This window comes from Thermobia domestica, chromosome 9 (assembly GCF_964235325.1).
Source record: "Thermobia domestica chromosome 9, izTheDome1.hap1.1, whole genome shotgun sequence".
NCBI lineage: Eukaryota > Metazoa > Arthropoda > Insecta > Zygentoma > Lepismatidae > Thermobia > Thermobia domestica.
Genome location: NC_137462.1, coordinates 170516268 through 170532334, shown reverse-complemented (window position 1 = coordinate 170532334; position 16067 = coordinate 170516268). Strand labels below are relative to the sequence as shown.

The 16067-nt window shown below is 31.7% G+C and overlaps 1 protein-coding gene across 1 annotated transcript in view; it reads right to left on the bottom strand.

Annotated features, from left to right (window-relative positions):
* The window catches only part of LOC145661085 (sodium channel protein Nach-like), a 37571-nt gene that overhangs the window by 4168 nt on the left and 17336 nt on the right, over positions 1–16067 (bottom strand). The window contains exons 5-7 of the mRNA XM_081726527.1: positions 8250–8318; positions 4555–4666; positions 273–367 (exon numbers count right to left, since the gene is read on the bottom strand). Of these exons, the coding sequence (XP_081582653.1) occupies positions 273–367; positions 4555–4666; positions 8250–8318 (276 nt within the window). The remainder of the gene's footprint in view (positions 1–272; positions 368–4554; positions 4667–8249; positions 8319–16067) is intronic.

Sequence of the window (16067 nt, the reverse complement as noted above, 5' to 3'; positions counted from 1 at the left end):
GCCATTTCTTCGATCCTGTAATTACAGTAATTAACCATGCATCGTTATATTTCTTTGTAAGTTTATTTCTTATTTGTGACTAAGCATAAAATAATATAATATTTTCTTTAGTGCAAGCCTTTGGCTTTTCTCTAATATCTCTTTCCTATTTTCAATATACCATATTTCTACGAGTATTACATATTCTAACTTCTTGTAATGCTTAGTTTTCCCGTTTTCATGCAAGGTATATGGAAATACTATATGGATAACTTAGGTAATATTATATTTACCAATTACATCGCTTTGTTCCATTTTTGATATCAGCTTCATTCTGTATTTGGATGCATGAAGTGTTATTGTAACATCCGACAGAAATTCTTTACTCCTTAAAAGAATTAAAGATTGAATGATTTTAGAAAAGAATTAAATTAAAATTGATGAATATATAAGTATAACGAGTTTATTCATATCTAAATTTAATAATAGAAATTTATCTGATTCCAATATTTTGTTGTAAGAACAACAATTCCATATTGACTATATTTTCGAGGTAATTAACTTTCAAATGATTTAATTTTAATAATAGGAAATAGACCCTTCTGGTTTTATGGGGCTACTGTATATTCATAGTACAGTTGAGAGAGACTGTTAATATTGAAGCTGTGCTTATGATTTTCACATACGCGATCACGAAAATAGAATGCCCTACTCGGTGGTCTAAAGGCTACAGCGCGCATCTTTGGTGCACAGAGTCCAGTAGGAGAGTTTTGAACAATTTTAACGCATTACAATGGTTCTGATTCTATGTTAAACTGTAGGTAAACGTCTCATATTGCCTCGGTGCTTAAACAGCGGCTAAACTCCAATCTAACCAACTGAGGTGATAAAACAATTTAGAAAGGATTTTTTTTTTTTTTTTAATTATGGAAACAATACAAGTGAAAATGGCACCATTGTAATACGAATCAGTGATAACAACCCATATAAAAAAATTACATTTTGTGGGATTTTTTAAATATTAATTATTTGGAATGGGATAAAGGAAATTGTCGTCGAAATTGGAAACATAGAACTATGTTTTTTTTTTATTATATGTGTAATCCATACCAACAAAATTCTTTACGAGCGGGAATTAGACATATCGGTCATCAATAAACGTGTCAATGTTGTCAACTTTTAGTCTGAAGTCTATTATTTGTTATCGGCCTAGTCCACGCTAGTGAGGAAAGACTTGATCATATGTAATTCTTAAAAATCAAGTACCAAGAAATGAAAGTTGTGCTCAAGTATCTGAAGAAAGAAGAAAATAAAACAATGCAAGTAAAACATCAAACGAGATACAATTTCAAAACGTTCCACACGAAATGTGTAGAGAACAAAATTTTTCTAGTATCATTCAGCTCAGTATAAAGTGATGGTCGTACAAAGGTGTGGACTGCATTTTTGACAACATAACAAAATATACTTGTTGTCGATTAAGGAAAATAGTTATTTAAAAACTACTTTTATGTGGAAGATCGAAGGTTATTGATAATTCACCCAGAAATTGAAAGACGTGAGACATGACATACAAAAGTTTCATTTTCATATTTTAATAATAATAATAATAATACAACGTGGAAATTAAGATGAAAATGAGATTTTTTGCCTGTTGAATTGGGATTTTATGACATTTAAAATTGGTATCACTGATATGAAGCTTGTTCTCACAGCCAAATTTAGCAGAGGGAAATAAGATAATATTTTGGTTTTCGAATTATTATTTAGCTGTACTATATAGGCCGAAAAACACAGATAGATAAACCTTTCTCTTCAAGGCCTGCTCCAGCAACAAAACATGACTAAGGACGTCATACCAAAAATGTATAAAAGTGGAAAAAAAAAAACAATCTAGAAAAAATAATGATTTGAGTTGGTTGATTTTGAGTTTAGTTCATTATATTATTAAAAACAAAAGCAAGGTTTAGATCTGCTGAAAATGATACAAGAGTACTATAAAAGCGAAGGTAAATTTCACAAATAGCATTTGAGTTTACACTCAACTACTGTTTCTATATTCAGTTCTAAATGTCGCTTTAGTGGGGCTGATTTCGAAAGTCTCCATAGATACATTGAGATAATAGTTCTGAGATTGAGTTTCTTTGTTGGTTTGTGACAGCCTTCTGCAATGTAACATTTGTGTAAGTAACTTGCATTCTTCTACCTGAACAATTTCATTTACCGTATTCTTTTCTAAGTAGGTTTTGGGATAAAATTTAGATCACCCGAACTAGTGCGATGAGGCATCATTCCGCGGCAGGAGTACTTTTGATTCACCATATGATTTCAAATATACCAGAAATCGTTTTCAATTTCAGATTTTAAGATGCAAGATTATTATATGAAATCATTTTGACATTTGTGTTGTAATAAACTTCGTTAGTTAGTTTTAAGGAAATTATATTTTAGTTAATTTGCATTATCACTCTATAACCCCTTCGGAGAAGGAAGCTTCTTTCTATCTATCTCCACAATCTATAGACTTGACATTCAGTTATTAGCTATTCAAGTTAGCTCAATATGTTAAAACCAAGAATCAGTTTAGAAATAATAACACACAACAAACCTGATAGAAATTTATAAATACTGTAAATATGTTTTCTTCAAATGTCAATATGATTTTACAATTTCATAGATCTGATGGTTAATAATCTAGAACAGAAATCCCCTTTTTGCATCTTGCCGCCATGTCTCATTACGTCTAAAATGGCAGAAAATATTAACGGCTGGTAATACGTTAGGTGAGATGGCATTGAATATTCTATTCCATCTCTAGTTTCCAGTTTGTGCCCTCTTTGGGTGAATGTCGTTGGTGATGTGAGGTACGAAGGAAACTACTGTGGAAAACTTAATTTTAATACTAAAAGTTCCGTTTCAAAAAGCTTATTGTAATCTTATTTATGGAAATATATAACGTTACTCAGATTCCACAATGTCAAATTATTTTTCAATAACATTGTAATTAATTATTCGAAGCTAACAGATTTATTCGAGGAAAGTATCCCACTATTAGGAATATGTAATGAATTGAAGAAAGTTACCATGTAAAAAAAAAAAAAAAAAAAAAACCCTACAAAATGAGAAAGATAGAAGATAAACGTTTTGGTAAGCTTGACGTGGTGATACAATTAGGTGGTAGACTTCCACGTATAAATAAAGAAATCAAGTTTAGTCAGCTGCAATTACATCTTTTACCTTCCGTCTTATCATATAAACAAAAATATTATTGAAACGTCATAAGCATGGAAAATTATATTGTATTAATATGTACAAGCATTTAAAAAGATAATAAATTTTCTATTTTGCTAGTAACGGCATTACTTACAGAAATTTCTAACTGGTGTGTCCTTCAATAATATAGGGTGTGTTATTTAGAAGTTAAAAATCTAGAAACATTTAATAATTAGTTAGGCTTAAATCAATTTTGAGACAGATTGTAGCAGTCAACTCCTCCAACAGCAGCAATAATGTTCAGTACTGCATAGAATTATTAGAAAGTTATACTCTTACACTATTGTAATTTATACTAACTGAAATATTCGTTCTTTGCAGATAATATGATAAAAGATCATAGTGACGTAAGTACTATGATCCAAAATTCATTTCAAACTGTTCAACCGTTTCCCCGTGATGCGATGATAAACAACAGGCAACCCCAATTTTAATGTAAAGAAAAAACACAGTAAATACCTCTTTCTTCCGCTGAAAACGGAAAGTTTAGAACACGTTAAAATACTTTTTTCTTATTTTTAATGAAGCGTTTATATGTCAAGTTGCATCTTCCTAACTTGACGGGCTCGTGAGATACTGAAGTTTGGCATAAACTTTGATCCTTCTCCCCCTCTTCCCTTACGATACCTTTTTTACTCAAAGTAACATGATAAAAACTTAGCCCGAGGTAGGTACCAATTAATTATATTCGAAAATACTTTCAAATTGTTCAAGCGTTTTCCCATGAATTGATAACAGACAACAACGATTTCAATGTGAAGAAATAAAATCCAGAAAAGGAGAAAATGCCCCCTTTCCCCCTTAAAAAGGGAATTTTCAAAAAAAAGCTGAGACACATTTCCATTTATTTTTAATTAGGTATTTATATATGACGTGTCTGTCATCTTCCTAAGTTGACAGGATCTTGAGATATTATATTTTTCGCATATACAATTTATATAACCCCTACTTCATCTTATTATCACTTTCTTTTTTATATATTACACTATCATTAATAAAAATATTAAAATAAGTGTTTTGCGATGTCGTGGGGTGTTCAGTAAAGTGTATCTTCAGTCAGAAAGGGTTGGAAACCACTGAGTTACAGCATTAGTGATATATGTGGATAGTGTGAATAGCATTCGCTCTGTCTCCGAAGTTTCGCATTGATTACATATATAACTTTGAAGTGTTTGAATTTATATATAGCTAGATGGATACATATAAAGGCTGTATCTTACTAACTGTGATGAAAAGGTTGGTTAGGAAATTTAAATATTTTTTATTTTTCTTCTAGCCTACAAGTTAAATTAACCAAATTACCTTGAATCTCCAACACTTGTGTACTTTGAAACAAAAACATGGGACACTTTCACCACAGCGGTGTTACAGTTCGGGTAGCATTTACAAGATTCTCTTACTTCAGGTAATTTCCCTGCAAAATAAAGCATTAGAAATAGTAAATAAATTGTATTTTGTTTTCTCACAGAAGAAAAAAAAAGTGAATTTCGTTTCACATTCTGAAACTGCGGTTAGCTTCTGAGTTATGGGGTTTCAGTATTAATACCAAAAGAAGTAGGAGACCTATCAGATCCGGTTGCAAAGCAGAAATTAGGGCCGAATTGGTATATATTTTTTGGGCCTGAATTCGTATCAAATTTCCACTTTTAGCTATACACTACCGGTGCCGCTTTTGCTCTATAGCATTCAGTGTTGAATATGGACGTTTTAGATTCCTACTACTTCCGATTTGAATAGGAGTAAACAGTTGAAATAAACTTATTCTTGGGAGTGTGTGAATCCATATACGAAAACAGTTTCTCATTATCTCTTACCACTTTGCTCTATGAAGATAAATGTTAAAACGAGAAGTAGTAATAGATTTCTACTGAAACATTACTGGTTTTAGTAAAGAGATAATAATGGAAATCGAACATATTTCTGGGAAAATTGATTCATTTCAACAAAACGCTTCTCACAAAATATTTCCGCTTTTGTTTTAAGATTATCAATTTTGAAATCACTAATGGTTGATTTCTGCTACTTCTAGTTTGAATAGATGGTTATTGGAGAGATGGGGCCTATTTTTTGGGTACTGAATCCGTATAAATAAACCATTTCTCGCTATATATCAATGGTTTTATTCTTTGGTTCTATGGTGATTAACATTAAAACTGGAAAAAGTCTAATTCTACCTCTTCCGGTTTAAATAGAGGCTTAAAGAAGAAGATGGAACATGTTCTTTAGGCACTGAATTCGTATAAAAATACCGTTTGTCGCATTATCTTGCCGTTTTTGCTCTGATACCTGTGTATACACATAGACAGCCAGACGCATAGACGGGTGGACAGACAGACACAGTCGCTGTGTCAACTTTCCACACTTATGCATAACATGGTTAGGAAGTCTTAAATTTAGTAAATGACGTAAAAAGAGTTTTTCATCTTACTTATCCTTCAATAGTGAACATTTATAGGCACGCTTTGTTCTTCTTAGCACTAAAGTGACGGTCCTATGTAGCCGAGGCATTTCAAAAGAATTACATTTTTTTTTTAATGTATGATTTTTGTTCTTTATGCATCGGATTAATATTTATATTATTCGTGTGACAATATATGTAATGCAATGTCACTAAAAGGTCCATTAATGTCTTTCTTGCTCCTTGTGTTTACACTTATAAGAAAGTAAAGTACAGGGTGGTCCAAGAATAAACCAAATCGTTTATGGGAGATGAAAAACCGATAAGCGCTACTATATTCGACTAGCAGCACGCAATAATATTTCGTTTTCCACGTAACGGGTTGTGAACGAAGCATATTGACCTAGTGCTTTCCGATTTCTCATCTCCCATGTTCTGTTCGGTTTGTCTTGGACAACTTTGTACATCTACGCAATTAAAATGGAGCATGCTTCATATGTAAACAAGAGACAAGTTGAACATGTTTTTTTTAAATAATCACTTAATTGAACCTTGGTAATGACCGCCTTATTCGTTTCAAGTTATAAATATTATTATTATTATTATTATTATTATTATTATTATTATTATTATTATTATTATTATTATTATTATTATTATTATTATTATTAAAAATATAAATTTAAACTATACGATCTGACCAATAGGGAGATTCTCGCTAAATTGGATGTACTTGCTCTTGAAGTTCGACGTAATTTAAGGCAAATTAAATTTATTCATGATATAATACATGCGAAACTGAACTTAATTGAATACTTGTATATTAAAGTTCCCTTGTATAAATCTAGGCTTTACCGTCCTATACTGTGTAATAGTAATTTAGTTGGTTCGCCATTATTTATTTGTGTTGACAACATAAACAAAAAGTCACTCAAAATTGATTTCTTTGAGTCGAATTTTTCAGTGCTTAGAAAACAGTTTTTGGATTGTTATATTTAATTAAAATACAAAATTCAACCTTTGTTTGTATATTGTCTATTGAATTTTCATTTCTTTCTTTTACCCATATAGTTTATATTTGTTCACGTGTTTTATTACTATTTTTTTTTAATTTGTTTATTTTTATGATCAATATATGTAAATTCTTAGTAATATATCCTACTTAATTGATTCTTTACTGAATTGAGGATATGTTTGTAATTTTATTCTGTAATTTAGTTTGAACTCAACTCGTGTTAATTTTTTTTCTTTTTTCTCTATTTGATTGTCATGATTTCATGTATTTTAATTTCTTTGTTTTGTTGTATTTTTCTTGTAATTATCTATTGTATATAATTGTATATATGACCATTATGGCTTTGGCTGTGGTCGCAATCATTCATAATAAATAAATTATTATTATTATTATTATTATTGTTATATCCACTATAATTTACTTAGGTAATTTACTCAGTGTAGAAAAAATTAGGAACAACAAAATTCAGCAAAAACTGTTCGTTTGTTTGTTAAAGTTTAGCATTCCTTGTCAGAACCAGGGGTACATGAAATATAGATGTACAGTTTAATGTGGAATCCGAACTACCGTCATAAAATTTCAATTCTTTAGCACCAGGAATCGAACTCGGGATCGCAAGTACAAAAGACGTGGATGATAGTCACTAAGTTCGTGGAGAGGTTCGAGCAAAATGGGTTGATAAGACCAGACATAAAATTGAAGAACATGGCACGTATGATAGAGCACCTCATAATAATCTACAGTGTTTTCTTCATTTACTTTTGAGGAAATACTCGTCTTGTAATTATTAGAAAAGAACTGACAAAAATATTTTTTAATAATTGTGTACATCGCAAAATTAAAAGTTTAGAATACAAGTTACACGTTATGAAAATAGCATTTACAAAACATTTTAATGATTATTATAATAATTTTAGTGAAATAACATGTTACAACTTGAAGTAACAGTTGTATGCTTTACATATAGGACATGCACTATACTCCTGATGAATCAGGCAAGAGGAACAAGATTCCGTTGTCCCTGTAATAATTTATTATGTGCTGGAAACTTTCCTGTCTATTACGTAAGGGCATCAAGATATTCAAGTGTACCACAGACTTTCAGGCTACCAAATAAAATAAATAATTAATATCTTTAATAAAATTTATTTCTTAGGACTCACCAAGGTAAAGTGATGCAGAATACATTATTAGTTGTTAAGTCGTTACTCTTTAGGACACGGAAAGATAGTTACGGAATTAGTATTTAGTAGCTGATCTTCATCAAATCAAATCAGTAAATAGTAAAATATATTCACCACTAAAATATTTTTGATATGGTAACAAGTCCCCTATTACTTTTGTGACTTCCGTTGAATGTTAAATACAAAGGACAATATTTGCTACACCTAATCATCACTTAGTCAGTAATACTACCCTAAACAAAATTGTGATCTTTTGCTACAACCTCGATTCCTTAACAAAAACTTGCTGTCAAAATCATTTATGGAAATAGTACTTTATACTTCCACCGAGGTATACAATACACACTGATTCACACTGATTCACACTCATACATACACCCAAATTTAGTAACTGACTTACACTTATAGAATAGCTGTTCCTCTAGCATACTTTCTTTGTTGAAGCAGACATTGCAACGTTTACTTAGATCTGTAAATAATACGTATGTTGATTAGAATTATTTATGAAACTTAAAAAAAAAAAAAGTTTGACAAGAGAACGACATACAATAAAAAAAATAATGTAATTTAAGCTCTTTTCTTGTTCCATAATACCTAAAGAAAATCTGGCCTCAGCTACTATTGGAAATCAGATGATTCCTGTAGGGTGTAATTATTTGATTAGTGGAAGTAAATATCTCCTTAACAGAATGACTATTCCGTTCTAGATATAAGTTGTATCATTAATCCTAATTCTCAAGGTCCTTTCTAATTATTCTATTGCACCTTCGTAATGTTTAGTTTCCCTTGTAAGGTTAAAAGAGTCAACTATCGTTATTAGTTCCAGAAGTTTGTCAATATACATATGGGAATCCTTGATTACGCGTGCTTCTCCGGCCCTGGGTTACAGAGAATCCTCACACTGTGCACAAAATACTTTTTAATGATGAAAATATTGGAATGATGTGTACTTTATGAAAATGTTGGTATTATTGGCCCTATCTTTTTCGAGTTATCAGTGGAAAGAGGAGTCCCTTTTTATATAATACCTCCACATTATCTTGCCTTGGTAAATTACTTTTGAACTTATTATAGGACAGTCGAAACTTTGCCTATGCTCTTCTTATCTCATTTTTAGTTTTAATGCATTACTCTCTCTCTCTCTCTCTCTCTCTCTCTCTGTATTCGGCTGTATATTCCTCAGCAGGTGGAGATGAAGCAGCTTTTATAGCATATTTTAATATTTTTAACCATACACTTTTTTGATAATATGTTTTTTATTGTTTATTTATTTGTTTTATTACAACGGAAGAAAAATTGTAAAACAACAGAAACAACTAATACATAAGATAGATTGATTTTCTTTCACACAAATCATCTATTTAAAATTTTCCATTCTTGTGCTTTTCAAGCTGCTTCCTCTATCACCATCTGAGAAAATCTAAATAGAAGGCTAATATTGAAAGTATGGATAAAAGATATAGTGCAAACATATTTTGGACAAGAGTGCACTTTATGCAGAACAAGTGATTTTGTCATGTTGTTGATATGATGCAAGGTAGGAATAAGTAGGGTAGGGTTAGGTTAGCTTAGGATTAGGGAAGTTTGGACCCATTTTGTTAAAATTAATAAAGTGTAATTGCTCGTATTGTTATTTATTGTATCGGTTCCTATGAATGTTCTGCACAAAGTGCACCCTTATCCATATTTAGTTATATTTTTAGTTTTTAAATGTTATATTTCTTGAACGTCTCGACTGATTTCCTATATATTGTAGTAGCACTGAATGATCACAATTAACAAAACAGTAATAACACGACACTAACACCGAGTTTAAAACTATTAACAAACACACATAAAGTGGGTTGAAATTTCTATTCCGAATTATATTAGGAAATGTTCTTGTTTATTAACAGAATTCTGTGTATTTTTGTCATTTTGTCTAAATTATGTTTTGTTGTATTACTCTTCTCTTCTTTTCTTCTATTCCACATCGTTCTCACTATGTGATTTGTTAATTGTTGGAACTTTGAAAGTTTTCTCCTGTCTGATGTCACGTGTCATTTTAAGCTCATCTCTGATATTTGTTATGCCCAGTGGCGAAGCGTAACCCTACAAGTAGGGTAGGCCCGATAAACTAATATTCCCATTTAGCTCCACTACAAATATTTTGAAGTGCAGTTCATATTTTCTTCTGTCTGGGATTTGCAGGAGGGGATGAAGGGAATTTCCTCCTCACCTGCTGTTTTCATTTCCTGCATATTTGAAAATGGAGGGAGAGCGAAAGAAAGTACATTCTTACAGTTAGCTGTCAAATTTCTTGTATAAGCGTTTGTTATTTTCATCTCCCTAAGTAAGCACTATACAGATTTAATTAATGCATCACGTGATAATGACTTCACTAGAAATGTTAATGCTCAGAAGACTTTCATTTGTATAAACACAAGATATTTAATATTGTATTTTATGCAATGTCATATTTAAGAGAGTGGCTTTAGGGTTTAAGCACTAACCGAAATTTTATCGCATTTTTTTATTGTTTTTTATACATTGCAGAATTTTCACATTTCCAGGAATAAAGTTAGCAAAGCCCTTCCGAAACAAGCAAAATCCCTGGAAACAAAATCGTAAATACCCCACTGATTCTATGAAATGGAAAACTTAATTAAAATTACAAATATTATTATTTTATCTCTACTGTAGCGTTTGGTAAATATATATATATATATATATATATATATATATATATATATATATATATAATGTATCAAACTAATATTTTACAAGCTATTATGGAATAGGCTCCATGTAGGAAATAAACGAGCAGCTATTCTGAATAACTCCTGAGAGTATATACCTAAATTAAACAAGTTATCGCTAATAGAAATACATAATTCTACACAGGAACTTCTTATTCTATGTTAAAGAAATAATTTAATAACATACTAGTATTGAAAGATGCCTTCAACGCTAAAATTAAACTTCCAGAGGCGAGCCTCCGCTCCTTCCTAAGAATGCGTGCAAACACCAGCGATAATAGCTTCGCTCCCTGAGCAGCATAGCCCGTAAACCTTTCTAGCGAGCTGGTGAGGCTCAGACCAAAGGTCTCCAAGTGGTTCCAACCTACTATATTTTACTGAAAAAAACGAAATACTGAAGTATTGACATTATTTTATAAGAAATCAAAGGTAAAGGAAATGGTAGAAAACATGGTAGGCCCGGCCTCAGAGCCTCATAATACGCTTCGCCACTGGTTATGCCTTCCCTTGTTATGAAGTACTCACGTGTTCATGTTCATGCTCAAATGTCTGAGCTAGTTCGCAGCTACATGTCTCATTTTCTTCTATTTTCAGTCTGTTTAAGTGTGTCTTGAAGAGACCATATCCAGAAAATATTTCCATTGTCTTCTTACCTAGACTTGGCAACTCTTCATTTATTTCTATAGTTGGTACCTATTCTCTTAACTTCTGTCCTTTGGTTGTGATTTCCCAATCCTCTCGCCATTTCATTTCAATAATTGTATCTAGCTCTTTCTCGTTCTTTTAAATTTGTTCCAGGATTTCTGAAAGCGATTTCTTTGTTTTCTGACCACGTTTTAAAAGCCTGTCTTAGTATCTGGAGATATATTGGCTCTTCTTGAGCCAGTATTTCTAGATATTACGTTGAGATTATTTTAATTGCATCCAAGTTCCTTATAAGTACACCTTTAAGTGCTCGATTTTTATTTGTGTTGATTATATGTTCATAAAAGGTCTATGTGCTACCAGACGCTGGCATAATAGCTGAGTACTGATATGATTACGGTTTGTTGTAAGTATGCAGTGTCTTATTGGGCATTTGATGGTTCCTTCTTGCAATGGTTAATAGTTTAGAGTCACTTTATTATTATTATTATTATTATTATTATTATTATTATTATTATTATTATTATTATTATTATTATTATTATTATTATTATTATTATTATTATTATTATTATTTTTTACTTTACTTTACTTTACTTTACTTTTATCCGTGATCACCTCCATGTATTTTATGAAGTATATTTTCTCATCTATCCACATTTCAGGTACTTGAACTCCTTGTCCCTTTCTATCTTGGGAGCACGGCAGCTTAGTGGTAGAGCGCTTTTGTAAGTTTGTGGTTAACAATATCGTGTCCGTGGGTTTTCTCGGAGTACTCCTGTTTCCTCCTTAATTCCATCATCATTCTCTTGTGTTAATCATCCGTCTCCCTTAGCTTAAAGGCCATAATCATGGGATGTTAAACTGAAATATTTTTCTTCCTATCTTCTTATAGGATATCTTTAGGATGGGACCTCTTTGAATTTTCTAACCAAAGATTGTATATTTCGTTTTTGTTTCCGAAAGAATTAACTTATTTGTTGAGAACTATTTTTGTAGCTTAAGTAATATTAAGTTCCTTTTCTTTCTATTTCTTTCTCGACGATGCTGACAACACTATTGCTATGTCATCAGCGTATCCCACAACTTGTTCTCTTCTTCTAGTTGGTCGAAAGATTTCAAGTATGGATCTATTACAATATTCCACATTGTTGGTCCAGATATGGATCCTTCTGGACATATCTTTGTACTATATGTAAATACACGGGCGTCCCTGGCGGGGGGACAGGGGGACGCGTTCCCCCAAATATTTCGAGTACGAAATAAATTGATCAATGCTGAAAGTATTTAGATCTATATGGAAGAAGTAAACACATAGGCAGAACAAATTAAAGTTATGTCTGTTCTTAAACATTAGGTTAATGTGATTAGAATGTCCGCCTGACGTGTGTCACTTTCAAAGAAGGATTTTTTTTTTTTTTTTTTTTTTTAAGTTACGCTTCTTGGTTATTTAAAGTAGTCTCGGCTGCAGGCACACTATTTTTTCATTGCTTAACCACCAACAATTGATTTCCATAACGAAGGGAGACTGGAGAAGAGAAAGAAAGGATATAAAAAAAGTTTATCTGCGAATTAAGAAGGGAAACACACAATAGAAGCGAAGGTGACAAGAGGAATTTAAAAAGGTAGAGAAATTTAAATATTATATATGAGAGTAAATTTCATGTGAATACTGTAGAAGGGCGGGCAAGGGACAACTATACTATGACAATATAGAAACTTAACGATAGAAATGAGTGTTTAATGAGCGAATTGAGTTTGAGAAAGATAGAAAGAATACATTGAGGAGTCGTATGACAGCAAGAATAAACTAATTATACAACGATAATGTATATTTTGTATGTACTTCTAAGTATTGTTTGTATTTACGGGCAAAAGTGCTATTTAAAAGAGCACAAGTGGTTAAAAGAAGAAGAAGAAAATATATAAAGAAATCATTTAAAATATTTTGAATTATATCGATATATTTCTTGTTTTCGTTGCTATGACAACTTGTTTATCTTGTTGTTAAGGTAACTAGAAAAAGATAGAATGAAGAACCATATTGTTAGAATTGAATGTATATTATTTTAATGTGACAAATACGATAAAAATATATATATCCAAAAGTGCATAACTGTGTTGTGTGATTCATTGTAATCTAGTGTACTTTATAAATATTCAATATATTTGGAACCAGGGAATGTAACGGAAGAATTAACGTTACAACTCTACATTTTAGACATCAAAACGGAAAACGAAGTAAATGAGGATGGTTCATTGGGCAAGTTCAAAAACATACAGCGAAATGAAGAACAAAAAGGTAGATAATATACCTTTTGAGTTTATTAAGAATACAGAAGAAGAATGAAAATCAAAAATTCGAAATTCCCAATCAAATCAAGTGTTATCGTAAGACTTCTTACAGAGAGTTAAGATTTTGTTAGCTAAAAAATCGAAATATATGAGGACTATAAAACTACAATGTTGCAAATGCGTTTAAGAACACTGAGCAGGAATTCACCTGTAGGAATGTCAAGGTGAAGAAAGTACCTAAGAACCATATTATATATAGCCTTATTTTTTTCCGGGAAGTAGTCTATCAGTGATTGAGGAAAATTATGATGAATTGTGTAGCTAAAGGTAGAAAGAGCGGATGCCATTAGTAAAGTAGACTCCAGTTTACTCATAATTTTGACGTAACTTTAGTTGGGGTTTACTAGCATTCTTGCCCCCCCCCCCCCCCCAAATTTTAACATGCCAGAGACGCCCATATGTAAATATATTTTTATTTGGTGCTTTGTTATGTTATTTCTATCGAAGCAGTAATATATCGTTAATTCACACAAGGAATTTGGTACCCATTTCATTAAATTGTTTGAATAAATATGGCCATCATAAGTTGTAAATGGTCCCGCTTATATCTAAGTATATTGCTGTCTGGTATTTTTCTGTACTCTCGTTTTTAATAAGCTCCAATAGCCTTCTTATTGCAGTCTCTGTACTTCTTCTCTTCCGAAAACCATGCTGTAATCTATTAGTTTAAATTTTCTATGTTTGTTTAATCTATGTAAAATTACTCTTTCGAAGAGTTTGCAAATTGTATTTAAAAAGTCATACTGACCTATACGCTTTAGGGTCATCATTTATCTTATCATTCTTGTTGATGATGACTAGGTTAAGTTGCTTTCAATTTTTTAGGTACCGCCTCTTATTTTAACCACAAGTTATAGAGCCTTTGATAGGTGATGCCCATATTTATATTTGTTCCTTGTATAATTATTTAAGACTTTAATTACTTCTTGTCAGTGCTTAAAGTAACATTAGATGAGATGACGGTATAGAACAAATATAAGCTCTTAGAGCAGTAATTTTGACAGAATCCTAAAGAGCATCTCTATTCCTGTCATTTTTGCACCATTTTTGACAGGAAAATCTATAGAAAGAGAGAGAGAGTGAGGACTAATATGTCGATGTTTTACTCCCCACTATCATCAGCCTAGTATTCAATGAATATTGTTTTCCGTTGAATTCCATTGTATTGTATTGTATTCCACTAGTATTTAATGATTCTTTCCAATCTAATTTCCATTTTCAAAAACTTCTCCAGGTCTCGTCTCGTCTCCTAGTCAACACTAAGTTTCTTATAATTGTAAACGCAGAAGTCAAGACAATACGAAAAGAATAATTTGGAATATAATAAAAAAGTCCTGTCAACGCCGGATCCAAGTTAAACATTTTAAGGTGTGGATGGTACGGTATTTAGATTTTTTTTTTTTTTTTTTTTGAGAGAGAGAGAGAGAGAGGGATAGAATTGCTCACACAAATGTTGAAAAAATCAAGAGCACAAATTCTGCCATTGAATAGGGTGATATGGAACTGATATTTACATTCGAAACAGCAGCAACGAAATCTTTGATAGTACAAACATATTTGTTGAGTCAATGCTAACGTTGCACTTATTTCTATGTGTAAAATCTTTTTTCTTTTTCTGTTGACAAATAAGTTATTTTTACCGGTATGCCATACCGGCCGATTTTCGAACTTTCGGATGCATAATCGGCTCATACCGGCTCACTTCAATCACTGCTTCTTGTAGTTTTTTTCACCCCATAGCACCATCGTAAGTGCAGGAACCATTTCTTTCCTTATTTTTTCTTTGCTTGTCTGCAGAGTCAGGATAAATTTTGAAACATTTCCAGGGTGTTTGGTGACGATTTATGCATGAAAACCTCTTGGAAATGTCAAATCGTAATTGATTAGATGCATTACGCTTGTGTTTATATCTTCTAAATTAATATATTCTCTTCTATTATGAAATCCTTTTCAGCACTGTTTACTGGAGTTGTTTCGTCGAGCCACTTTTCAAATATTTCTTTCGAGAACTTCTTGCTTCTATTTTCAGACATAATTCTGTCCCTAATTCTATTGGACTGACTTTTTCTTTTTGCTTTTGTTTGTTTTCCTTGTTTGTTAATGAATCTTTCTGAGTATTTCTACCTTACAAACTAGGATAATACAGCTAACAACCTTTGACACAAAAACTTTTATTTTTTAAAATAATCCTGTAGCCTAAACTTTCACATCAAAGCATTTAAACGGCTCTCTTGGTTTACTTCCTACTAAAGTAAGTGGGATATACCTAAAATTCTATCTTGACCCCACATGATTAATATTTTCTGCTTAATAACATCCCTCACTTTCTCAGCCTCCTTTCGTGGACGTTTCTGTCTGCTACCAGAATCCCAGTTTTTTTTTTTTTTAATAGCGTCTTTCCTTTGTTCACTGCAAGTCATTACTACCCAACTAAGTTGAACACAAGTAAATACATACTAGTGCATGAGGACAATAACTGG